Source organism: Canis lupus, chromosome 16, assembly GCF_003254725.2.
Source record: "Canis lupus dingo isolate Sandy chromosome 16, ASM325472v2, whole genome shotgun sequence".
Lineage (NCBI taxonomy): Eukaryota > Metazoa > Chordata > Mammalia > Carnivora > Canidae > Canis > Canis lupus.
Window position 1 is genome coordinate 15,336,909 of NC_064258.1, and position 25,941 is coordinate 15,362,849.

The 25,941-nt window shown below is 47.0% G+C and overlaps 1 protein-coding gene across 4 annotated transcripts in view; it reads right to left on the bottom strand.

Annotated features, from left to right (window-relative positions):
* Positions 1-2,374: 2,374 nt before the first annotated feature.
* The window catches only part of ZNF777 (zinc finger protein 777), a 28,072-nt gene continuing 4,505 nt past the window's right edge, over positions 2,375-25,941 (bottom strand). For 3 of the 4 annotated variants that reach the window (XM_025453705.3, XM_025453691.3, XM_025453700.3), the window contains exons 2-6: positions 24,555-25,406; positions 23,423-23,549; positions 21,408-21,521; positions 7,461-7,712; positions 2,375-3,959 (exon numbers count right to left, since the gene is read on the bottom strand). In XM_025453705.3, the coding sequence (XP_025309490.1) occupies positions 2,803-3,959; positions 7,461-7,712; positions 21,408-21,521; positions 23,423-23,549; positions 24,555-25,391 (2,487 nt within the window). In that variant the 5' untranslated portion in view covers positions 25,392-25,406 and the 3' untranslated portion in view covers positions 2,375-2,802. Of the gene's footprint in view, positions 3,960-7,460; positions 7,713-21,407; positions 21,522-23,422; positions 23,550-24,554; positions 25,407-25,726; positions 25,940-25,941 lie in introns of those variants that run through there. The other variant, XM_025453715.3, reaches the window with a different exon arrangement.

A 25,941-nucleotide genomic window follows, 5' to 3' on the forward strand; every position in this document is an offset into this window, starting at 1 on the left:
GATGTTCTGTTAATTAACTGGTTCAAGGCCATACAATCGTCAAGCTTAAATCCACATCTGCTGGACTCCAGAGTCTGTCTATGCTTTAGTGACCATCCTCTGATAGCTGTTGGCCTCTGGAGCCTCGGAGATCATGGTGTATGGGAAGTGAGAATCGTGATGGGGCCAGGGAGTCGGGAGGAGCAGAGGGATAGCTTTGGAGTAAAGGGGTGCTCGGGGAGAGAGGTGTGAGGAGAGGGTTAGAGCCAAGGACGGGAAGGTAGAGGCACAGAGACGCCCTGACAGCCCAGCTCCGCACAAGAAGTACTAGTCTCTGACTATATTTAATCCTTTATAATCAGATTTCCTACAAAAAAAAAAAAAAAAAAGAAAAGGCTGACCAGTCCCACGTGGCCCATGATGCCCTGAGGATGTCCCTAGGAACCGTGTATAACAAATGAATCACTCTGAGCCTCCCCAGACCACGGCAATCTTCTCAAGTCTGAACACCTCCAGTAGTCTTTGGTCCTCAAATTCCTGGGCTACTTAAAGGCCTTGCGCAGCAATGGCCCTCCACCACATATCTCCAAAATACCTCTGCTAACATCTCTTCCAGGCTCTGAATATCCCGGTGTTGCAAAGGATCATGTCCTCTGTCATCCCTGCAACCTCGCAAGTCACCGGTTGCATCGCCCGTAGCCTGCCCAGTGCACATGGCCCGTTCACCCAGTTGTCTGCCCCTGTCAGCTTTGATCTCCTGCCACCCATCGGCTTCACACCTCTCCCCTGCTCAGCAATGGTTTCCCATACAAGATCAAATCAAATTCCACAGCTGTGAGGTCTCCCATCCAAGACCCTCTCTGCACGCCAAGTCTGCTTCAAGCCAACCTCCTTGACCTTGGGTTTCTACACAAGCCCTTTCTCCAGTTCAGTGGGTTTCATTGGTCACAGCTTCTTAACATGGGAGCCTATTGCTGGCACCTTGCCCTTTAAGGAATCCCTGCATGGAGAAGGGCTGGCCTATTTTTCTATCTCCCAATCCTCCCCAGCCCCCAGGATCCCCTCAGACGCCCCCTGCCTCCTGCCTTCCCCCTCAAGCTGCTCTGAGTTCCCAGGCTCCTCCTCCTGTGGTCACCGGAGCACCAGTTGTGCACTTGGCACCTCCAGTATTCTGTGCAGGAGCCTAACTGCAGGCTCCTAGATCTGACCCTGCTCGGAAGGCGGTTCTGCAGCCCAGGACCCAGACTGGCCTCACAGGCCCTGCACAGCAGCCCCAGCCTCCGCCCCTCCTCCCCTCGCTGGCTCTGATGTCTTACCAGCCTTGCAGAAAAATTCCAGCAAACATAAAAGTCACATCCTTTCAAACGTGATCTCTTGAGTATCACTTCTCTCTGTGCATCTTTATAAAGGAGGGGATTAATGACCTATTGGGTCTCTTCAGAGTCAGTAACAAGGCACCTTCTCTCTTAAACTCCCTTTTCCTGAACCCCATAAGTATGCCGTCCGGTCCTCTCCACCTTCAGACGCACAACTGAATCTACCTCCCTCCAATAGTCCTCATCTCTCCGCTTGTTCTTCGTGTTTTCAGCAGAAGTCTGGCCTCCGGCATATGGGGCTGAGCCCGGTCCTCCGCTAGCCTCCAGGAATTGTCCCTTCAAATTGCCTGAATTCTCTCTGGGTCACTGCCAAGTGCAGGAGCAGGGTGAGAGTAAGCCACTCTGTGGGCAATGTAATGCGCCTGCAGTTTCTCTTTCTATGCTTCACTGGAGGGCGATTGGAAATGAATGAATACCTAGAACGAGGGTGCATTCGTGCATTTAACAAATCCAAAGAGGGTAGCTTTGGTGCAACATACAAATAAAAAAGGTCTGACTGGAGCCTTTTGTGGCTTCCCCAACGACGGGCACCAGGGGCCTCTGTACCCCTTCCTAACCCCTGCCTGCACCCCTGGCCATGCCAGGCCCCACCAGCTGCATTTCAAGCGGGGCGGGAAGTCTGTCTGGTCCTGAGGGAAGCGGGTAGCTTTTGCTGTATCACGGTGTCTCCAGATCCGTCAACTCTCCCCGATTCTTCCTGACTATTCTAATCAACTGGGTCCTACTCCTCTGTCAACTCCCACGTCCTCCCCACATCGAGGCGCCCGCGATGGTCCGCAGCCAGGCAGGGCTGCCCTTCCTTAGGCTAATTCACTGCTTCAAGCTCGTCAGCCCTGTCTACATCTTTTCGATTTTATAATCGGTGGCATCTGCGCCCCCTCCGCCGCCCCACACAGGGAATGAGCACAGAAGAGGGGCTCAACGGAACCTGCCAACTGACACTAGGCACAAAGCCCTCGGCCACCTTCTGAAACCCTCCCCTTCAAAACCAAACAAAAACGGCAAACAGGAAACGCTCGTCTTTTAAAAATTACTCTATTATTATCAAATAGAACCACAGTATCCAAAAGGTAATTATAAAGTTCTATTCCCCAACTAAGTGGCCCTGCACCGCCCCTCCGAGTGGCCGGCGGCCAAATCACTCCCCCCGTGCTGATTGGTTTCATCCATTTTATTGTCAAGGAAATTAACAGCCCGAAGGGGTTCCCCAGGTCCGCGCACTCCCCCCCGGGGCCCTCGGTAAACACGGCAGCAAGCGACCTGGTCTCACTACCCCCGTGTCCTTGGGAGGAGGGACGAAAGGAGAAGGGGGGCTCACAGCAAAGGGGCTGGGGGCGCCCCGCCCCTGCCCACCCGGCTCGGGCCTCGCGGCGGCCGGGTAGGTCTCCGGGGCGGGCCGGGCCGCGCACCTGACGGCGCACCTGGCCGGGCGGCGCGGCGGGCGCGCTCACTCGCCCGTGTGGGTCCGCAGGTGGTACTTGAGCGACTGCTTGTAGCGGAAGCACTTGGCGCAGTGCGTGCAAGGGTAGGGCCGCTCGCCCGTGTGCGCGCGCTGGTGCTCCAGCAAGTGGTGCTTCTGCGTGAAGCGCTTGCCACACTCGGCGCAGTGGTAGGGCCGCTCGCCCGTGTGGATGCGCCGGTGCTCGAGCAGGTGGTGCTTGCGGATGAAGCTCTTGCCGCACTCGGGGCAGGCGTGCGGGCGCTCCCGCGAGTGCACTCGGCAGTGGTTGGTAAGCTTGGACTTCTCGCTGAAGCTCTTCTCGCACTCGGGGCACTTGAAGGGCCGCTCGCCCGTGTGAGTCCGCTGGTGGCGCAGCAGGTGCGACGGGCGACTGAAGCTCTTGCCGCACAGGCTGCAGATGAAGGAGACCTCGTGCTTGCCCGCGTGCACGCGCTGGTGGATCACCAGGCTGATGTGCAGGCGGAAGCTCTTCTTGCATTCGGGGCACGTGTAGGGCCGCTCGCCCGTGTGCGTGATCTGGTGCTTGGTCAGGCTCGACTTGTGGCTGAAGCTGCTGTCGCACTCGGGGCACTTGTAGGGCTTGGGGCCGCCGCCGCCACTGCCCGAGCTGGGCGACTTGGGGCGCGGCTTGAGCGTGTGCTTGGGGGCGAAGCCGGGCCCGCGGTCGGGGGACGCGTAGCCGCCGCGGACGCGGTGGATGCGCTGGTGCAGCGTGAGCTGCTGCTTGTGGCGGAAGCTGATCTCGCATTCGGCGCATTCGTACGGCCCCTCCTTGATGTGATTGCGCTGGTGGATGATGAGGTTAATCTTCAGCCGAAAGCTCTTGCCGCACTCCATGCAGGTGAACGGCCGCTCGCCGCGCCGGTTCCGCTGCTGCTGGCTGGAGGAACCGCGGCTGTCGCCCAGGTGCCGCTCCCCGTGTGTCGGCGGCGCTAGCCTCTTCACCGCAGGCTTGCCTAGCTGCAGCGGCGGGGGGCTCTCCTCGCCCTCGGGGGACAGCTCCCCGGGCAGCGGGGTCTGGTACATGCTGGTCTCGTAGCGCCCCGACAGCTGCCCGAGGGCCTGCAGGTGCTGGGGCAGCTCGTCCTCCTCCTCCTCTTCCTCCTCCTCCTCCTGCTCCTCGGTTTTGATCACGATCCCCTCTGCTCCAGGGACAGGGAGAGAGACGGACAAACGTCAGCCGTTGCCCGGGGGCCTCTGCCCTGGACGTAGGCAGGTAAGGTGCCTTCGCCCTTGCCCCCACACATTGCCTGCGCATCCTCTGCCCGGGAGCCGCCTTTGGGGAAAACACTCCTTTCCGCTCCCTGTGGCCAGCCGTCGCCCACCTCTGTGGGGCCTCAGGCCTTGGTTCAGGAAGGAGCCCAGGCCTCACATGGCCCATGGGAGCCCTCTCTGGGAACCCTATGTGGTGGGAGCCCATCTCCCCAAGCTGGTGGCGGACACCACCGGCAGGAAATTAGGACACGGACACGCAGGCACCCTCCCCCCTCAGACCCCTGGGCCCAAGGTGCCTGAAGCTTGCAGCCTTGTAGACCCAGCAGTTATGTGGATCAATAAGCACCCCTTCCCTTGTGCACCTGAGCTACTTGAGGGCTGGGTTTCTACCACCTGTATGGAAAGGGTGCGGACTCATCAGGCTCCATTTCCAGCTCTAAGGCCTTCCTCTGCCTGAACTCCCCCAGCCTTACTGGTCTGCTGCTTTCCTGAAAGCACCACCTGTACTCACCTTCCTCCAGCAATCTCCCCCTCCTCTCCATGGCTCCAAATCATGCAGCTCCAATCCTGTCTTTGCCCTAAAACCTTCTTCACCTGTGGCCCTCAACCCCTCCCTGGCAGCACACAGCCACCCCAGGACTCAGGACCCCCGGCCTAATCATGGGGCACTACAACCCCCTCTCCTCCCTGGTGGGTGACTCACCTGCTCTGACCCTACCAACCCTGGACCTAGGGCCGAGGGTTTCTTCTGCCTGTCTCTCGGATTCTGGTATGCGGGCAGTGCACACAGTAAGTTTAGTTCTGTGAATACCCCAACTGTAGGATGTCTTCCTCCTCCCTGGCCCTCCATCCTCTATGCTGGCCCTTTCGGAGCACCAGATCATGTACAAGGTGTTCTATTCTACAGTGTTCCCCCAGAATGTAAGTCCTAGGGAAGAGGAATGCCCTCGACCCAGACTCCTATTTGCATTTTCTCAAATGCCTCGTACTTACTTGGCACTCCCTAAAAGCTGTCAATTGCAGAGCTCTGTTCTCAGTTACTGTGGACTCGAGAAGGCACTCACTTCTGAGCCCACCTGTCAGATGGAAGCTGCCATAATAGTCCGTATTTGCAGTATTCTTAACAGCAAATAAATGAGAACTTTTCGAGTTCTTGCCTGAGAACTTGTGACTTTTTATTCACAATCTCTTATAGGATAAGCCAGGCAAGAATTATCCCCATTTCACAGATGTGGAGCATCCAAGCCCCAGAGATACCAAGTGATAGTTCCAAAGAGAGTAAAGCCAGACCTTTTCAGAGCTTGCATCTTAGGGACCATTTAGTCTGCCCCTTAGCTGACAGGGAAACCAGCTGGCAGTGTGCATGAGCTGGCCCAGGTCTTACAAAGTAGTTGGTAGTGACTGCTGGGCCTTGGCACTTCCTGCTGCTTCTCCGAACCCAGGAAATAGTGGGGTCACACTTGGGACATAGGTATGCCAGTCCCAGCTCAGGCCTCCTGTCGTGGCTGGTGCTGCCTGGGCCCTGTTAGGACTCTCAGTAGAAAGTAAACCAGAACAGCCAAGGAACATGATGCCTAAAAGATCTGGAAGGAGGAGGCAGCTTCAGAGGTCGGCAATTAGTCACCCGGGGGCTTACCCTGAAAATGCGACACAGGGTCAATAGGCACCTTGGGACATTGAAACTCTCCTTGAGCATCAAAGGTTCTTTTTTGTATTTGTTTCCCCTTTAATGAAATAAGAATGAAACAGCTGGCCCTAAAATCCAGGACACAACAGCAACAAGTACCGCGTAGTACTTTCCTGAAGTTCTCACTAGAATGAATGGGAGTGCCCAGGGCAGGCTGGCATTTCTACTTGGAGGCTCCACTGCAGCAGAGCCTCATGGTCTGCCCTGCACCTTCCACTGTTTTACACAGACAGCCTGTGTATTAAAACACTTTCGGGAATATCATGCAGTTATTTAAAAACAAGGAATTAGATCCATATCTTTTGATCAAGAAGGATGTCTATGGTATTTTATGAAGTGCAAAAAGGCCAACTGCAAAGAAATTCTCTACAGAGAAAATGAAAAAATTTTAAATATCATCAGCATAATACTTTAAAAAAACTATTAAATAAAATGGATGTAGATACAATTCTAAGTACAAATAGTACAGAAACTGCTATGATGTTTACATGCAAAAGAGCCAATAACTAAAACATCTAAACTAAAAAACAAAACTGGGATCCCTGGGTGGCTCAGCAGTTGACCATCTGCCTTCTGCTCAGGGCATGATCCTGGGGTCCTGGAATCGAGTCCCACATTGGGCTCCCTGCACAGAGCCTGCTTCTCCCTCTGCCTGTGTCTCTGCCTCTTTCATGAATAAATAAATAAAATCTTTAAACAAAACAAAACACCTAAGTGTGTTCCTTAAAAATTTGGTAGAATTCACTTAATTCTTATACATTATTTTCAGAATATAGAAAAAAAGAGAAAAGCTTCCCATTTCACCTCATAAGTTGAGTATAATCTTACTTCTAAAACTAGATGAGAATGATTCAGGAAAGGATCAGGCTGATTTCATTTATGAATATAGTTGAAAAACTCCTGAATAAACAGCAGCTAAGTTTAATAGTGTGTGTAGAAAGTACACCGTGATGACAAGCTTGAGCTTTTCTCAGGACCGCATCAGACAATCAGCCACACAAGATGTCCTGAGATCAGGCTGCTGAGAGCCCACTTCCTCACTGTTGAACTCATAAGGAGCAAGAGCGCAGGATGGCGACCAGATTTTTTTTTTTTTAATTTTTAGTTATTTATGATAGTCACACAGAGAGAGAGGCAGAGACACAGGCAGAGGGAGAAGCAGGCTCCATGCACCGGGAGCCCAACGTGGGATTCGATCCCGGGTCTCCAGGATCGCACCCTGGGCCAAAGGCAGGTGCTAAACCGCTGCGCCACCCAGGGATCCTGGCGACCCAGATATCCTATAATTAAACATAAGTGATGGCTAGATTGTAGCAGGAAGAGACAGTACGTTATTTTAAAAAACATGCTTGGCCAGGGTTGAGCTCTCTGGATCACTGAGGCTTCTAGTGTGACAGAAGAACTATCAAAAACACATCAGGAGATGGAAGTTCTAGCCTTCCCACAATTGCATGACTTTGGGCATTTTAGTTGACCTTCTGTGCCTGTAGAAGGAGGGAGTTGTAGAGGTGATCTCTGGGATCCCTTGGGGTCAGCATCTGACCTAGTCTTTGCCTGGAATACCTTCTCCCCAGCCCAGAGACAGATTCTTATAAATCCTGAGGCAGGAAACCAGCACCTGAGGCCATGCCTGGGCTGTCACACCTGTGAACCCATCAATGTCAAATGACCTCTCTGAAGGACAGCCCAACTTCCCCACACAGCAGGGGCCTGCCCACAGGCTTGCACCTGTCCAACTGACCTGTGCAGTTTCTCTGCTGCACCAGCATCTGTTTGAGCTCGCTGAACTCACTGGAGCCTTCTGTGGACTCCTCCAACGTATTCTCCTGTTCCTGCATGTCCAAGTCTGGCTGTTCTCCACACGGGTCACCAAGCTCTGAGTCCTGAAAGCCGTGCTCTTCCACCTGCCCCATCAGGGGCTCCGGCGTCTCCAGACTTTCTGAGCCCTCATCGTTGGTCTGCACCTCGATCTTAATCACGATCCCGTCGTGTGCTGAGCAGGTAGGGAGGGGTGGGGGAGTAGACGAGAGAACGAAAGAACCCAGAACACATTCATTGCACTAGGTTTCTGAAGCCTAGGATTGACATCTCAAAAATTCTCAGAGACCATGAGGAAATATAATGCTGAGTGAGCAGACATAGAATTTTCTGGACATTCTGTAGCCTTGAATATCAGTACAAACCAGACTAAAAGTTAAAATAGATGTGGAGTTTGTGTTCTATGACTCCTCCATTTAAAAAAATTGTATTGTCAGGTTTTTTTTTTTTTCTTTTATAAACAAGATCTTAATTCCCTTTCCCGGGTCAGGCCAAAGTCAAAAATTTCTTTCTCTTAGTCAAAATGAATAATGAAAAGGCTAATCACCTCCTCACCCTGCACACCTTTCCAGCCCCCACCCCACCCAGGTCCAAGGCTGACAGACCAGACATCCCGGAGCCCCTGCCCCAGCCCAGAGTCACAAGCACCACATCTGGGTGCACTTGGAACTCTTGGGTTTTTAAACAGCATCTGATTACACACATTGCCCTTTTTTTTTTTTTTAACTTGCCAATAGGTCTGCAGGTAATTTCAAATGTCAACACACACACAGGCATCCTTTTGCATAAATGAAATTTAGCACATATTCTTTTAGCTCAGTATTTTTTCTCTTTCCATTTCCCTTCTGCTGCCCATCCCTTCCCATTTCACAGCTATGACCTCCCCACGTAACCCCTGTAATTAACATAGTATTTTTCCTCTATGCTTATGTAGGTATTTAAGGCAACACATTTATGTTTATCTGCTTTCATTTTCTGGCCATTATTGGTTTAAAGAAATAAAAACTGGCATATACAGAGTCCTCTCCATTCCTTTTCTCAAATATCTTGTAGAAATCCCTTCAAAGCAGTTTCTGTAGAGCCACTGCCTTCCTAAATGCTGCCCGTAGTCCCACGGTGAGGACAGTGCTGCGGTGTGTTCAGCCATCCCCTTCCCAAGGAACGTTCTTTTTTGTTCTGAGTCTTTTGCATGATGCAAAATGTGTACTGCAATCACATGTGGATTTACATGCCTAACTATAAAACAGGGGTTTTATTTCCACAAGAGTCCCAGGAGTGGGGCTGCAGAGTCAAAGGTGTGGCTATTTTTAATCTGATAGATGTCATCAGGCTGCTTTTGAACAAGGCTATGACAATTCATATTTCTACCAGCTGTGCGGGAGAACATCCTTTTCCCTGGCCTCCCTGCCAGCAACAGACACCACTGCTCTTTTACATTTTCCTCAGTCAGATGGGTGTAAATCGATAATTTACTGATACTTTAATCCCACTGTCCTGGCTAGGGCAATCTGAATATCATTTCTTTTCCTTCTTGGCCTTTTCAAGTTGACTCTGTATGAACTGTGTTCTGTTTTTGTCAACTAAGAGTCCTTTGGTTCTGCTAAAGATAACCCGTTTTCTCTTATCAGCATTTCAAACAGTCCCCAAATCTAGTGCTGGTCTGTTGACTTTGCCACCTCTTATCAGGCTGCTTTCTTAAGTTTTCCTGTGGTCACACACATGTCCCTCCTTCTTGTATGGCTTCTGGGTTTTCAGTGAAGTGAAGTTTTTTCAATAAAAAGAGGTTTTTTATTGTCTTATTATTTACATGTCAGTCTTTGTTCCATCTAAAATTTACTTTTACTTTGTGTGGAGTGTAAGGTAGGAGTTCAACTTTACTCTCTTCCCTATGGGTAGGGCTGTGCCCAGCATAAACTCCCTCACAGGCTGAAGATGACTTGTTTGTTAATTAAGGAAATTATAAATGTATAATGCATAAACATATTCATTCACTGAATTCATTTATTCAATGGTTACTTATTGAGCACCAACTATGTGCGATGGACTATTCTAATGACTTGGGATGCATCGGTGAACAGAACAGAGCTTCCCACCCTCAGACATCTTACCTAAGGTAATAAACATAATTAATAAGTTATATGGTGTGTCAGAAGGTGATAAGTGCTGTGGAAAGAGAAAAGAAACCAGGAAACTCATAAACAAAGCCAACAGTCCGTGCTCCTGGGAAGCCTCCTCGCTGTTAACTACACCTGCTCACGATCCCCAAGCTAAAAGCCGGGAAATCAGATCCACTCAGGATGCTAGCAGCTGATGCCCTGGGACCCAAAACCGGGTTCTCTCTGAGAATTCAAGAATGCTTGAATTCTCCTCTGAGCAGCCACCCAATCTCCAACCAACTGTGTGGAGTAGCAGAGCAGCTCTGATGGCCCCCGATGCCTTATCTACAGCTTTGAACTCGGACCCTGCCTGCCTTCCCCACAACCAAGTCTTCAAAACATCTTCATCCTAATCTCTGCCTCACAAAAAAGAGGAAGTCACCCTCACTCACATCCCTGCCTTGCTCCTGCTCTAGCTCACAGTTGTCCTGCTGTCCCCCTTTTCTCTCCCTCCTGGGGAGAAGCAGAGACCCGCCCTCTGCTGGCTCCCTGAGCCCTGCTGCATCCCTCTGGCCACTGGGCTCCTCCCTCTGCAAATACTTGTCTCCGCGCTAGAGCCATAAGCACCACCATGACTCCAGCGTCAGAGAAATACCTTCCCTGACCTCACAAACTCCGGAAAATATTTTTGTGCCTCCTCCCTACAGCACTTTTTAAAAACTAAGCGCTCCTTTGCACGTTTTTGAATAAACATATAAAATGCGTCAGTAACTGCAAAAGATGTAATTTCTGGAGTATGGTAAATATTAATGGTTTAAAATAAACTCTTTTGTCACTTTTTAACATCACCAGTGGGATCTGAGAACCCCAGCAATTTTCAACCCACCATTATTCACTTAAAAAATACAAAAACAAGTTCTTCTTTGATAGTTGAAATTTTTATATCATTCCTTTTCACCGTGAACTTCTATTTCCATTCCCACTTTGCCCACAGAATTTTATCCGAATAGAACATATTTTTATGTTCAGCAGCCTTTTACTGATTTCCTCGTCTACCACTCTGCCACAAAAATGTGTATGTAAATTGAAAGCTTAATTTTGCTTTCATTTCTAATAACCATGGGGCTCTAAGTGTTGATTGTTTTCCTGGCTTAAGTTATCCTTCGTTATTGTTACTAACGAATGATGCACAGTCACTCAAGACAGAACACCGAAGACATTGGAAATGGCTCTTACAAAGATGGAGAGGAATTTTTTTTCTTCCAATTAGTTTGCTTATCTGAGAATGAATATTCTTTATTACTTGATTGAGACGAGAGTTCGGAATAAAATCTGTTCCTATTTTTCGTTTTCATAAATACAAGCATGGGGGAAGCTCATTTACATAGATATATAGATGGGCTGGCAGGAGCTTTGTTACAGAATCATCACTTGATTCTTTGAATTTGTTCTGAATTATAATGCTATGAAAGCACATGGTTAACATATCATCAAAAATTGTTTCTAATGACCTATTAGCTGACAACTTAATTAGGTTCGTTTTCAATTTTGTTGAAAGCAAAGTATTGCAAATGATCTAACTTGCAAAAGAATTTGCCATCCAGGCCCCAGGGCGCTGCACTTGTGGTCTTGTACCCCTGCGAGCTGGACCGTCTCTGTAACCCAGAGGGCTTCTTCTACTTCGGAGAAAGAACTCCTTCATCAGCTGGGGATGGGTGAGGGATGTGATTGGTGAGGATGAGCATCACAGGGGCTCTATGTGTTGTGTGCTCTCATTGAGGAGTTTTAAGAATGAGAACAGATTGACTAAGGATTTATTGAACTCTCAAAGCCAGCTATGGCATATCCCTCTTGGAAAGTCTCCTTGGACCTCAAGGGCACTGGTACTCCAGCTTGAAGACCACTGCCTTCCAGTACCCGCCCCTACTTCAAGACCTCACTCTGCTCAACCTCTTACAATGTTCTCAGCTGAACAGAACTGTGCTCCTCTCTATGGCGTTTACTTCTTCCCCCCTTGAAATGTACTGTATTTACACATTTTTGCCCCTCTCCTCCACTTGTTGGACAGTAGGGAAGCCAGTTGTCTCTCACCAAAAAGTTTTCCCCACCCTAAACAACTTTTGAAGGAGTATTGACAATCAAATTGCATTTATAAGCAGTCGTTTGTTCTCCCATTAAAAAAAAAAAAAAAAAAAAAAAAAAGGATGAGATGTCTGGGTGGCTCAGTGGTTGAGCATCTGCCTTCTGCTCAGGGTGTGATCCCGGGGTCCTGGGATCGAGTCTCACATCGGGCTCCCCTTAGGAAGCCTGCTTCTCCCTCTGCCTATCTCTCTGCCTCTGTGTGTCTCTCGTTAATAAATAAAATCTTAAAAAAAAAAAACAAAAGGCACGTATATTGCAGGAATATAGTTTGTGATCAAAGGTAGAATTTGAAACCAGTGGGGGAAAGTTTTAAATAAATGGAGTGGAAATGAATGGATAGAGTGGGGACAACTGGCTTCCCAATAAGAAAACAATCTTCACATCAAAATGAATTACTGATAAAACACAAATTTAGGGATCCCTGGGTGGTGCAGCGGTTTGGCGCCTGCCTTTGGCCCAGGGCACGATCCTGGAGACCCGGGATCGAATCCCATGTCGGGCTCCCGGTGCATGGGGCCTGCTTCTCCCTCTGCCTGTGTCTCTGCCTCTCTCTCTCTCTCTATCATAAATAAATAAAAATTTAAAAACCCCACAAATTTAGATACAAATAATGAAATCATACTACTATTAGGGAAAAAAACCACCTCCTTTACTTTTTTTTTACAACTCTGAGCTGAGAAAGTGGCTGTGCCTAGCCCTCTGGGACTTCAGATCCTCCTTCTAGAGGCTGTCTGGCCCATCATAGCAGACATTACATGTGCCCAACACATACCAACTCTCATTTTTAAGTGTACATCTTTTTTTTTTTTTTTTAGGTGTAAATCTTTTTGAAACAATTTCTGTAGCTCTGCCTTGACATTGTTGGGTGATGAGGAACTTATTTAATTTGTGCTTGGCTTGTGATCTCTGTAATTATATTTCTTCCTGAGAACTCTTGCAAGATGGGAAAAAAAATTTATCCTACAAATTGTTTCCAAATGTATCATGTGTTTGTGAGCACTACATTTAATAGTTAATGAAGCTGATATAATGTTATATTTGCAGACACTTAGTTAAAATACTTAACTGTTTGCATTTTGCAATTTTCCTTTTGTTTTCTGGAGCAAGAAATATTTTACTTCAGATTTCAACTATTTTTAGAGGTTTTTGAAAAGCTCATAGGCTCAAGAACTATAATCATATACTGAATAAGGGGCTAAGTATTTCTACACTTAATACGAAACCCAGACCAAAAAAAGGTTATGGGTAAATTTGAATATATAGAAACTTAAAATTGATAAATTCAAACATATAAAAATTTAAAATAGTCATACCACACACACAAATACAAAGGTAAACCATATATTCAAAAACATATTCATATACATGAGAAAAGAGCTGATATCTTTAACTTTTAAAAATATTTTACAAAAAATAAAAAGCTTTTACAAGCTAATAATAAAAAGATGAATAATCCAAAAGGACAATGATCAGAAGATAATTAATAAAATAAAACATCCTGGTGATCAGTAAAGCCCGATGTGGGACTCGATTCTAAGACCCCAGGATCACGACCTGAGCCAAAGGCCACGACCTGGCCTCAACCACTCAGGTGCCCTGTATCAAATTTTTAAATGGGTATATCCTTTGGCCCAGAAAGTCTACTTTTTTTTTTTTTTTTTAAGATTTTATTTATTTGCTTGAGAGAAAGTAAGAGAATGCATGTGCATGTGTGGGGGAGGGGCAGGGAGGGGCAGAGGTAGTGGGAGAAGCAGACTCCCTGCTGAGCAGGGAGCCGGCTCAGGGCTCAGGGCTCAGGGCTCAGGGCTCGAGATCCATCCCAGGACTCTGAGGTCATGACCTGAGCTGAAGGCAGATGCTTAACCAACTTGAGCCACACAGGCATCCCAAGAAAGTCTACATCTAAATAAGTTTTGAGAAGTACACAAGATTTACTTATAAAGGATCTTTCATGAAGAATTGAAACTTGTAAACACTCTAAATGTACATCAATGGGAATTCATTTAAATAAATTATGAGGTCAATACATAGGATACTACAATCCGCTACTAAGAAAAGAGATTTATATATTCTGACATGTAAAGATGTTGAAGATATGTAATTAAAAAGCAAGTTGCCAATGTACTTCTACATTGTTGGATTTTCTTACAATGAGAATTTATTTATGTATTACTTATATAATTAAAGCCGTGTGTGTGTGTGTGTGTGTGTATTACCATATGCTCATAAATTGGAAGGAATAAAGTGTTGTCTTGAGAGAGAATTGTGTGGGATTTTCACTCTCTCTGCATTTATTCTTTTTTGAGTTATGCTGATGAAACTTTGCATTTTACTAGACAGTAAAAACCAGTGTTGTCACATTAACTTTTTCCACCAGCTGAAAGCAGAGAAATGATGGTTGACGTTGGCTTTCCAACCGTTTTATGGCTGTACTTTCTGTTAGATTTTTAAAATTTTTGGCATATTTATTTTTAAAGTCTTTATTTAATGCATTTAAAAATTTTTTGCTGAGTGAAGTAAGTCAGTCGGAGAAGGATAAACATTACATGTTCTCATTCATTTGGGGAATATAAATAATAGTGAAAGGGAATATAAGGGAAGGGAGAAGAAATGTGTGGGAAATATCAGAAAGGGAGACAGAATGTAAAGACTGCTAACTCTGGGAAATGAACTAGGGGTGGTAGAAGGGGAGAAGGGCGGGGGGTGGGAGTGAATGGGTGACGAGTACTGGGGGTTATTCTGTATGTTAGTAAATTGAACACCAATAAAAAATAAATTAAAAAAATTTTTTTTTATTTAAGTAATCTCTACACCCAACATGGGGCTCGAACTCAAGACACTGAGACCAAGAGTCACACACTCTTTGGACTGAGCAAGCCAAGTGCCCCAATTTTCAAAAGATTTTTGAAATCTTTTTTTAAAAAGTTATATATGGGGGTGCCTGGATGGCTTAGTCGGTTAAGCATCTGCCTTTGGCTCAGGTCATGTTCCTGGGGTCCTGGGATTGAACCCTGTGTTGGGCTCCCTGCTCAGCACAGAGTTTGCTTCTCCCTCTGCCTTGACCCCTCCCCTCTGCTCATGCTTGCTCACTCTCCCTGAAATAAATAAAATCTTTTTAAAAAGTTATATATGCACACAGGCTGAGCATTAGTTTTTCAAAAGTTGTTTTAAAAAGCTCTCTTCCCACTTCCAACCCATATTTCCTGCTCCTTAGGGGCAACTCTTCCAATTCCTCTAGTTGATTCTTTGGTCATTTCCCTTCATAACTCTAAGGAACATACTCCTATTGCTATTCATTGAATTTTCATGGTAAACATCACCTGTCGACTTCCGAATCCCTGATCATTCCAATTTAGTTTGCATTTCTGGTTGGATTAATACTGAGCATTTACATTATTAGATTACATAAATGTTACATAAAATTGAAGTGGGTAGTATACTACAGTTATTTTTCTATGTCTGGGGAAACTTTTTGTCTTCCCTGGGGTTTATAATTTTTTCCTTGGCTTAGCTTACTATTTTCATTAAGTCAGCTCCAAACTCTCCCACCCTTTCTGTAAGCCTCTCCTCAAAACATTCAGACAGAATGGGTATTTCTTAATTTCATCTCTTCGGAGAAAAAATTTTTCACAATTTTCTGATGTGCTCCAGTCTGGACTGGTTGCCTCCAGGTACAAAGCTGTCTTCTTGGGCTCCCCCTTGGGCAGCACCCTGGGGATTGCTCTCGCCTTGCTTGTATTGGAGCTCCTGACACCTCTTTCTTGGTGTGCTTCTTCATTTCAGCAAAGCGCCTCCCCCAGTTTGAGGAAAGGTGCACGGGTGACCTTGAGAATGTCGATTTCATCTCTCACATTTAATGAGAATAGTCTGACTGATATAAAACTCTAGAATGGTCAGAAAATATTTTCCAATTTTAAAATTTAGAGACTTTTAAAGGTATTGCTCTATTGTCTTCTCCAATATCGTTGAAAAGTCCAAGGCTATTCTAATTCTTGTTCTTTGTATGAACTCCCTCCCCTCCACTGGCCCTCCCTACCCCTCGGAAACTTATAAGATTGTTTTGTCCTCGCTTGCTCCGAAACTTCTTGCTTGAAGTATCTAAGGCAGGGGTCTGCCGTGTCACTGGATCTGCAGGTTGGCAACACCAGTGACCTCAGCAAGAGAAGCGTTGGTGGTGCGATGGGGTGGAAGCTCTTTGGAGTGGGTTGAGGGGAGGATGGGAGGCGAGGGAGGCTGCTGGGCTCTTTCAATCTGGTAAACCGGTCTTCCAGTGCTGAGAATTTTCCTTGAATTATTTCATGCTAATTCCCTCCTCCCTATATTTGCTTTTCTTTTCTTTTTTCTCTGATATTCTTATTATTTGGAGTTCCAACCTTTACTTTTTAAGATTCTTTCACTATTTCTTTTGTCTTTTAAGATTCTTTTTTTTTTTTTAATTTTTATTTATTTATGATAGTCACACACACAGAGAGAGAGGCAGAGACATAGGCAGAGGGAGAAAGAAGCAGGCTCCATGCACCGGGAGCCCGACGTGGGACTCGATCCCGGGTCTCCAGGATCGCGCCCTGGGTCAAAGGCAGGTGCCAAACCGCTGCGCCACCCAGGGATCCCTTAAGATTCTTTCATTATTTCTTTTGTCTTTCTGCTCTATTTTCTGGGACAGGTACTCAACTTTATCTTCTAACACTTTTTAATTTGTATTATTTCTAAATTCCAAGAGTTCTTTTCTATTTTTTTTTTATAATAAGCATTATACTTTTGGATCATGGATGTATTCACTTCTTTCATCTCTTTAAGGAATGTGAAATACATATATGTTATAAATATTATACAAGCATATATGTATATATTTAAGCATAGTTTTAAAAATCTCTCTGCATGGTTTCTTTCAAATTTACTTTTTCTGCTTTCTTTTCCTTTGGTCTCTGTATATGAGAGGCTTTTCCCAAATGTCTGTGGTTCTTGGTTGTCTGTATTTAAAATTAAAATACTCCAAAGAGACTAAAAGTTTGGTGCATTTAGGTAGGGCTTGCTAGGGAAGGGTTTCCCAGTAGGATGGCTCTGCTGAGTCATTTCATGAGGAGGTACCTCGTTCTGGTCCCCAAAGTGTCTGGGCAAGACTTGTCCAGCATGCTCCCTGGGGGTTCCATCCCAGATGCTCCATCGCTTGAGAGCCAAGTTAGGCATGAAGGCTGGAGATCTCAGTATCTGCACATCATACTCCTCTTATTCTCTTGTTTTCAGCATGGTGCTCCACCCTCCACTGTGCCTGGTGTCCGAGTTCAGACATTCTCTCATCTGGCTTCTCCAGAGAAGCCTCGGCTATCTACTGGGGCTGGGAGAGGCAGATGCTGGCTATACGGACTCAGGGAGGCTGTGGAGGGGACATGGTAGTGCTCACATGCTTCTCTGCAAGATGTCTCACCCATCCTGTTTTTAACTGCACCTTGCCCTCATTTCTAGAGATACCTAGCGTCTCCGGTAAGGCTCATTCCAAGTCTTGAGTAGGGGCTAGGGGTGGAGTGCAAATTGAGTTTCTTTTCTGCTTTCCTCAATACCAATTTTGGATTTAGCTTTCTAAATCAGTGATCACCCAGTCATCTGCTTTTAGGCTTCCAGAATGTGGTTGCTGTCGTCTCCTGGTTCATTCCTTTTACAAGTCCCTTCGCTCTTGCTTTAGGAGGATTCTGGGAGGTAGGAGTAAACACATGTTCAACCTGCCATCTTTAACTCGAAGCCTTTCTTCATGCATTGTGGTTTTTTAAAAATTATTTTTACTGAATAAGAAATAATACATACTTATTTCAGAACATTCTACAAAGCATAAAGAGATACGATTTCATTATGTTTCCATTCAGTTTTTCCCTATCTTTTGTTTACATCACAGACTTCATGTTACATTTACATTTTCCATTTCTACTTCATTAACTTCCCCTATCAACTGGATCACTGCCATCAGCACTTCACACTGGTGTTAGCAATCCCCATCTTAAGCAAATAAGATCCCCACCCCCACCCCCACCCCCAGCTACTGCCCGGTATTTCCACTCCCCACTCACAGCTAAACCTGAAACAGCTGATGATGTGTGCTGCCTCCCTCGCCTCCCATCCTCCCCTCAACCCACTCCAAAGGGCTTCCACCCCATCGCACCACCAACGCTTCTCTTGCTGAGGTCACTGGTGTTGCCAACCTGCAGATCCGGTGATACGTCAGTCTTCGCCTTACTAAAACCACACTGCAGGATTTAGCATGGTTGATCATACTCCCTCCTTCTGGAGACACTCTTCTCTGAAATGCCCAGCGATGCACTATCCTAATTGCGCATGCTGTATGACTGAGCCAGCCAGGTGCCCTGGCTATCCTCATTTCTTGCTACCTTTCTGACCACTCCTGTTTCCTTTGGTTCCTCTGTTTCTTCCCTCCTTCTCCAAATCCTACAACAGTGGTCTTTAGCCCCGGCTGTGTGTTAGGATCATAGTGGAAGCGTTTGGAAGCATACCAACACCTGGGCCCCACTCAGACCAATATATTCCAGATCTCTGAATCTGCTCTAAGTCAGGCCTTCCAAGGGCATGGCCTCTTTCTCTTCTTCTCTGGACTGGGTCGATGCTATCAAGGCCCAGATATCTGTCTCTAGCTCAGATCTCTCAGTTTTTAAGTTTTTATTCTACTGCTTCTTCAACACTTTCTCCTGGAGACCCCCCACGGATCTCAAGCCTGACGTGTTCTTGCTGTTTCTCCAGCTCTGCACCTCCTGGGGTCCTCTACCCAGCATCCTACTGCTGCATAGGCAGGGGTGTGCCTCCCTGCCAACACCTGCCCATCGCAAGTCCCTTGAAGCCCCTACCACTAAAACAGGTCCCCGGGGATACACACTTCCTTCCTGGCCTGTGCCATGTCGCCTGCCTGGACTACGGAGTCTCCACTGGTCTCTAGGCTTCCAGACTTTCCTCCCTCCAGTGAGTTCTCCTCGGGGTCACTGGAGCTCCTAATTGCCCTTTAGATTTCCACTAAAAATTCTACTTCCTCAAAGAGGCCTCTTCTGTTGTCCCAGGGCAGGAAAGTCTTCCACACCGGGTGTCTCATTGGCCTGGGTGCTCACCTTCACAGCACTACCGCTGCTCTTTATAATTTTATATGTGAGTGTGTGGGGGTAGTTATTATTATCATTCTCTTGACATAGTACTTGGCCCCCCCAAAATACTCAATGAACTAAATAATAAACATACAAATGACACATATGGAAAAACAACTTCATTTATGATTTTAGTGGCTACGAGTCTATCATAATGTAATACCTGTCCATCTTAATCCATAGTTCAGATTCTTTTCCATGCTACAGACTCTCAGAAAGGAAATTCTTAAGTCAAGCATATGAACATTTAAAAAATTTAAAACATAGTTTAAGATTAAAAAAAAAAAAAAGACTAAAAAATATTCAACTGCTTTTCAAAAAGACTAACACCTTGGATTTCTAGCCACGCCTTCAGGTTTGTTTTTACTCCATTACCCACCTTCAAGGGCCATGAATGGGAGCCCCTGCTCTGAGTATTTTGAGAGCAGAATTGTATCTGAATCATTTTTGGATCTCCTTGCCCTTAGGGATCCAAACCATAAATAATAGTTTACTGAATTCACTTAGCCAGTTCATAAAATCGTCACGTGCAGTGTACTTGAAATTATTAAAATTCTCAACGTTCCAGGCTCTTCCCCGTCGGTATCAGACTGGCACTGGTTCTGCAGCCACCCTTCTAAGGGAGAAGACCTGAGAGCAGACAGGTTACCGCTGGCATGTTTGGGGCTCTGATAGCCATAGATTCACAGGACAGTCCTACTATACAGAAGCTAGGGTCTCTGGTTTCACACAGAGGTGCAAGCTTACAGCCAACCCTGTGTGGCGGGGGTTCCCATGTCCTCCCCGTCCTCCCTCTTGCCTGGGCCCCGAGTGGCTGGAGATAGTCAGTAGAACAAATGGAACATTCCAGCCTTACAAGGCAGCCTCTGTGAGGTTACCACTTCCCACAGAAGCTCAGGCCGTGGACGTGCGTGTGCCAGAACAAACTGGGCCTGAGGCAGAGTGGGTTGAGGTTATTTGCTTTCGATTTTGGCCCTAGTCTGTGGGAGGCCCATCTGTGACGAGGGTGTGAACCAGCACACAGGGGAAGGGGATCAGTGTCGTCCCAGCGCTACTGAGAGGATGCTAGAGGAGCAGCACCTAGACCACAAACCCCCACTGGGACATTAGGCTGGATATTAGGGTATTTACCATTAGCTACCCTCCCATATTCTCATCCTCTGCCTCCCAGGCCTGCTTTCTTATTTCTTCTGCTTTGAATCGTTCTCTTCTTCCCATGTGACCCTTGTTTTTGGCTGTGGCCAAACTTTGTGGATACACTTATTTTCTTCCAAACAAAAGGACATCCTGCCACATGCCATTCTCTGTCCCCAAGTCCCCAGTCTCACCTGCCTTTAAATCACCTTTTTTGTCTGCCAGAATGAACTCACATCAGCCTCTACTATCCATTTAAATCTCTAGGCAAATCTCTAGAAAGTAAAGACACTGGATTTCTCTGAAAGACACTAACACTTATTTTTTCACAGGCTTCTGTCTCTCTGCTACCTTGGCTCTTGGTTCACGGGGCTGACATTACTCTGTACGTCTCTGGACCTCCTGATAGGAGCCAGTCGATAGGTCCCAGGATCAACGACATTACTTCATAACAAGACCTGGCTGTTGGTGCCAGTGAGTTCTCCAGCCAGATTATCCTTTTTCAAAAGATATGATCACCCATGATGTCTGGGTGTGAAGGACAAGGATCAGCTTCCACTGTAGACCTTCAAGGTAGAAGATTCAAGTCCAAAGGCAATTCCAAAGCAGGAGCTCCAGAAAATGGACCACGCAGCACTAAAGCACCCATGGGGCAAGCATGTGGGCTGGGGAGGGATGACGCTGCATGCAGAATGACAAAGGCTGCTGGCACATGCCAGTCACCACATCAGGCCCTACAGCTTAGTACCCATCCTACTTTATAGGCGGGGAAAACAAGCTTCCAAAAAGGCTGAGTTCACTAAAGTCATCCTGCCAGTGAGCAAGGAAGCCGGGATTCAAATGCAGGCACCTGATGCTGGAGTCTGTACTTGAGACCCATGGCCAGTCCTGCTGGGCACCTTTCTGCTGCTTCCATCAAACTGCCCCATCTAGACACTGTCCTGCATAGTACACAACATTTCATGGAAAATCTCTCCCTCCACTATCCCTCCACTGACTGGCTGTGGGACCAGATACAGCCCTTCTCTGGAGAGCTCCACGAGGCACAGTCACTGGCACCCTGACAAATGACCACTTTTCTTTCAGTTCTGGTTTTGGTTCCTGCAAAGAGTGAGGTGACACCTGGTGTTGTCAAAAACTCCCTGAGACCCAACGGCATTCTTATTTACCAGCCACTTGGGCCACTGGGGGGTGGGTCAAGGAGGTGTCAGGCAGGTCTTAGCACCTGTAGGCCTCCTTCCTGCACAAAGCTTGCTAAAGCGGCCCTCCATGGTCTACTGTGGACTGCAACACCCCATGCTGGGCCTCCTGAGTGATGAAAGATCCAGAAGGCAGAGCTCTGGGCCACCCAGGAGCACTCACCAGCACTGGGATCTGCGGGTGTCTCGCCTTCCTCAGAGTCCTCCTGCTCCTGCATGGTTGGCCTCTCCCCACGTTCCATCTGCGACATGAGGTCTGGTTTGGAAATTGCATAGTCTGGGCAGAAGGAAGGAAAGAAGACAAACTATGTGGTGAGGTTACACTGGATGTTGTCAAGGTATCACCTGCATGAGTGGGACACTAGGAGTAGCCACCCTCCCAGTGGTAATGTTGGAAAAGAAACGGGTCAACCTCCCAGCCCTCTTCCTTAGTCACCACAGTGTGTGGGCCTGTGCATGCATGCATGGGGGGCCTGCATGCATGTTGCTGGGGTGAGGGGGAGCCGCACACATGTGTGCATTAACCACGGCCTCCCATGTGGGAGCAGCAGTGGGCGCCACCTGCCCACGCACAGAAATTAGCCCCCTGTCATCTAGGGATCCTGTTGCTCACAGGTTGCCAATGCCTACTTGGGCTTTTCATACCAAAAGCACAAGAGAGATTTGAAATTTTACAGAGTAAAAAAAAAAAGAATCCTGATAAAATCTAGAAGCTAAAATACTAAATAATAATAGTGTCCCTCACATCAAAAAAAAAAAAAAAAAAAAGAAGTTTAAAACTCTGGAAATAAAGTTACAAGATGAAGAAGCTTGAAGGAAACACAGAGGTGCATGCACGCACACATAATAGTCGAAATATTCGTCAGATGTAAGGCTCCTCTGTAAATGGTTAACATCCATTATTATAATAAAGAGCCTCTATAATTAGTAAAAAAATAAAAATAAAGCAAATATAAATAGGTAATTCATAGAAGAAATGCAACTGGCCAGTAAACACAGGAAAAGATGCAGAAGTTCACTAATCATCAAAGAAATACATTCTAAAATAAGGAGGTGTCATTTTTCACCCATCAGAGAAGACAAATATTTAAAAGAAAAGAACATCAAGTCAGGTCAGGGCCTGGAGATGGCATTGCCATACTCTGGAGTGTGATTATACACAGCCTTCTGGGGGACGTGGCCATCATACTGTAAATATGCATCGTCTTCATTGGGCAGACCTCCTCCCTGGAATCTGTGCTACCAAAATACTTGTGTAAGTGCACATGGATACACAGAGATGCTGATTACAGCACTCTGTGATGGGCAGAAGGTGGAATCAGCGTGTTGCTCATCAACAGCAGAAAGGTCAAACACCCAGGGGCTCATCTGGAATGCTGCACTGTCTTTCTGAGCAGGCCTATATGTGCAGACATGGAAAGTGGTCTAGGGCCTATCCTTCAGGAGATTAAGTGACCGATCCCATTTGTGCAAACCACAGATTGTATCCACACAAGCACCTGCCCTCATGTGTCTGTTTGCATGTGCACAAAAGAAGATGAGAAACAATGCAGGCCAAAGGGTTCATGGCTGTTACCTCTGGAGGGCAGTACCAGTGGGAGGGTGGGGATTGCTCTATACTGTATAAATCTAAATTGTTAAATTTTCACAACTATGTATGCGCTTTAAAAAGAAAAGAAGAAATATGAGTTAAAAAGAAAAGAGTTAAAAAAAAAAAAAGAAAAAAAGAAAAGAGTTGCCCTAACAGGGAGGTATGTGTATATACAATTAATAGTTCTAGCAAGAATCAAAGTTTCTATCCAACTTGCATATGTAATGTTTTTCTAACTTTTTGTGTGTGCCCAAAGAGTTCCCCATACCAGAGCAAAGGATACATATAAAACTAAAGTATATTTTCCTAGGTTTTCCTCCTTGAATATACTTATTGATGAAAATAACAAGAATGAACAGACTTTGGGGTAAGCGGCTTCTCAGTGGAGTGGTGCCTCTGTCTACCAGTTGTCCTCATCTCTGCTGCACGAGTACATGTGGGCATTTATTCTGAGTGTGTGCTCTAAAATTCAATTTTCTTTGTTTTTGATTATTGGTAGTACTAGAGTTCAAAATTCCCACGGTTTCCAAGTGAGCCTCAGGCTAGGGTCACAGAAACCCCCCACCGTGAGTGAACCTCCTCCTTACCCATAGAAACCAGAGACTCGTAGTTGCCCCTCATCACATTCTTATAGAGCTCCTTCTGCCACTCAGACAGGTTCCCCCACTCCTGCTCTGAGAAATGGACAGCGACATCATCGAAGGTGACGGGGACCTGAAAACACACAAGCTCAGCTTAGACCAAGTGGAAGGCAGTCACAGGCCCTCAGCTGCCAAATCCCAAGGCAACAGATGACTCCCCCTACCCTCCACGCCACCCCCCACACCCCCCCGCCGGCTCTGGCTCAAACACCTCTTCTTAGGACTGGAGTGGGAAAGGCCCAAAGGCATGGATGTAGGTATTCACCACAGACCTCTCTAGAAATCTGGCCTGACTTCAGTACTGTCCTGGCCTCACAGAGAAAGGGCCTCATTTTGCTGGTCCACTTTCTGTCTAATGGGATAATCCTTGCTGCTATAAAGCATGGTCTGCAGACCAGCAGACATGGCACCAGGGGACGTACTAGAATGCAGACCCCTAGGCCCCACTCTAGACCTCCTAAATCAGATTTTGCATTTAGTAAGATCCCCAGGTGATTCAAGCACACAGTAACATTTGAGAAATGCTGGCCTGGAGAATATAGTCCAAGTCTCTTCCCTACATAAGGCTGAGTTCAGGGACAACACACAAGAGAATTAGAAAGAAAACCACTCCACATTCAAGTTCTTTCAGAATCTTCTGGGAATAGTAAAACCTAACTATTCTCTAGTTTTTTAGGATACCTCTTGGAATCACATTTTTACTGGCATTTACATAATTCATAAGTCAACTGATAAAAATTGTGAGGCAGGATAGAGCTCTGGAACATTTCACCAGGGTCTCGGTCCACCTGGACAGTGAACTGCTAAGCAATTCACACTTCTTGTGAACTGAATGCCCTTCCAAATGGACCATCCCTGATCACTAACAGGTTCTCTGATCTGTTCCCCTAGGGCTTTATCAACAGGACAAATCACTGGATTTTGGCATGTCTTGAGCTTCGGGAAGTAATGCTGGCAACTAGGTATCACTCTATTTGTTTCCTTTTAACCATCTCTTCTTCCCTCTTTTAGATGAAACTCCTAAAACACATGCCAATTCCGGTCACTGCTTGGGAAGCCCCAGTTGGGAGTGGTTTACCTTGGGGACCTCTCCATTGCTGCCTGGTGGCAGCCGCAGGATCCAGAAATTTCGATTTTTCAGTAGGTTCTCCATGTTCTCCAGCCGCCTCTGTAGCAGCCCATACTCCTGCAGCAGGGTCCCCAGCACTACCCACTTGCTCTCCAGATGGTTCGCAAACTCCACAGCCGTCTTCTCACAGTCTGCCAGCTTCTTCTCGGCCGTCCCGGTCCGTCCCTCCAGGGTCAGGAGCCGCATGGCCTGGGCCTCTAGTTTCCTCTCCACCGCTTGGACGGCAGCCCACACGGCCAAGCGGGTAATCTCCGCTGTCGGGAGTGGCGTGTCCTTCTGGGCTGCAGAAGAGATCTGGAAGGGAGTGTCTTTTTGGGCAACGGGGCTCTGAAGCAGGGCGTCCATGTCAGTCTCAGGAACCGTGGGGGAAAGGGTCAGGGGGTCTTTCTCCGGAACTTCAGGCGAGTGGAGTGGGGCCTCTTGGTGGGGGGTGGAGTGGGAGAGAAGTGAGATTTCTTGTTCAGCAGCAGCTGGGGGTGGATACTGGGTCTCTTCTTGGGAAGTCAGGGAACCCTGGAGATGAGTCTCTTGCTCAGAAGTGGCAGGATACAGGAGTGAGGGTCCCTTCTGGAGAACATGCGGCATTCGGCCAGAGGTCTCTAGCTTGGGAGTCTGGGATAGGGAGCCTTGTCGGGGGATGGGAGGAGATGAAGAAGGAATTTCTTTGGGGGGAAGAACACGGGATTGGAACAGAGTATCTCGGGGGAGTCCAGTGGGGGTCTGGCGGGGGCTTTCTTCTTGCAGAACACTGGGGAATGATGGAGGTGATGGGCGTTGGGTCTCCATGTCCAGCTGTGGGACCTGTGTTCAAGGAAAGAAAGGATAGGATTGAAGGCCACGGTCTCCAGCTGACAAAGTAAATGCCAAAGACAGGCACCCACAGAAAAGGGGCTGCAGGTTCATGGGCAGTAAGATATGTTCCACAGACATGAATGTCTTCTGGAGAACCCAGCATGGATTCAGAGGTCAATTATAAAACTGTTAATAATAACAAAGAAAAGGTGGCAATGCCACCTTCTGTGTTGGGAGAGCCATCTCTTTCTTGATGACACACATGTCCAGGGATCCCCATGACCAGGAGTGGACGAGAGGGGTAAGGACACTGGCCTTGGCTCTCAGACCTGTGCGTGTCGATTGCTGCCTGGTTACTTGACCTCTCTGTTCTCAGTGTCCCTGCACGTAAAACGAAGACAGTAGCTGACACATCTGCCTCCTCACTGAGTTTGAGCACTGGGCATCAAATACAACAAAACTCTAAAACGACAGCAGAATTTTGTCAGCGCCAGGCACTGTTACTACCCCAAGACTCCCAGCGAGGGGGGAGGAGGCTCCGGCG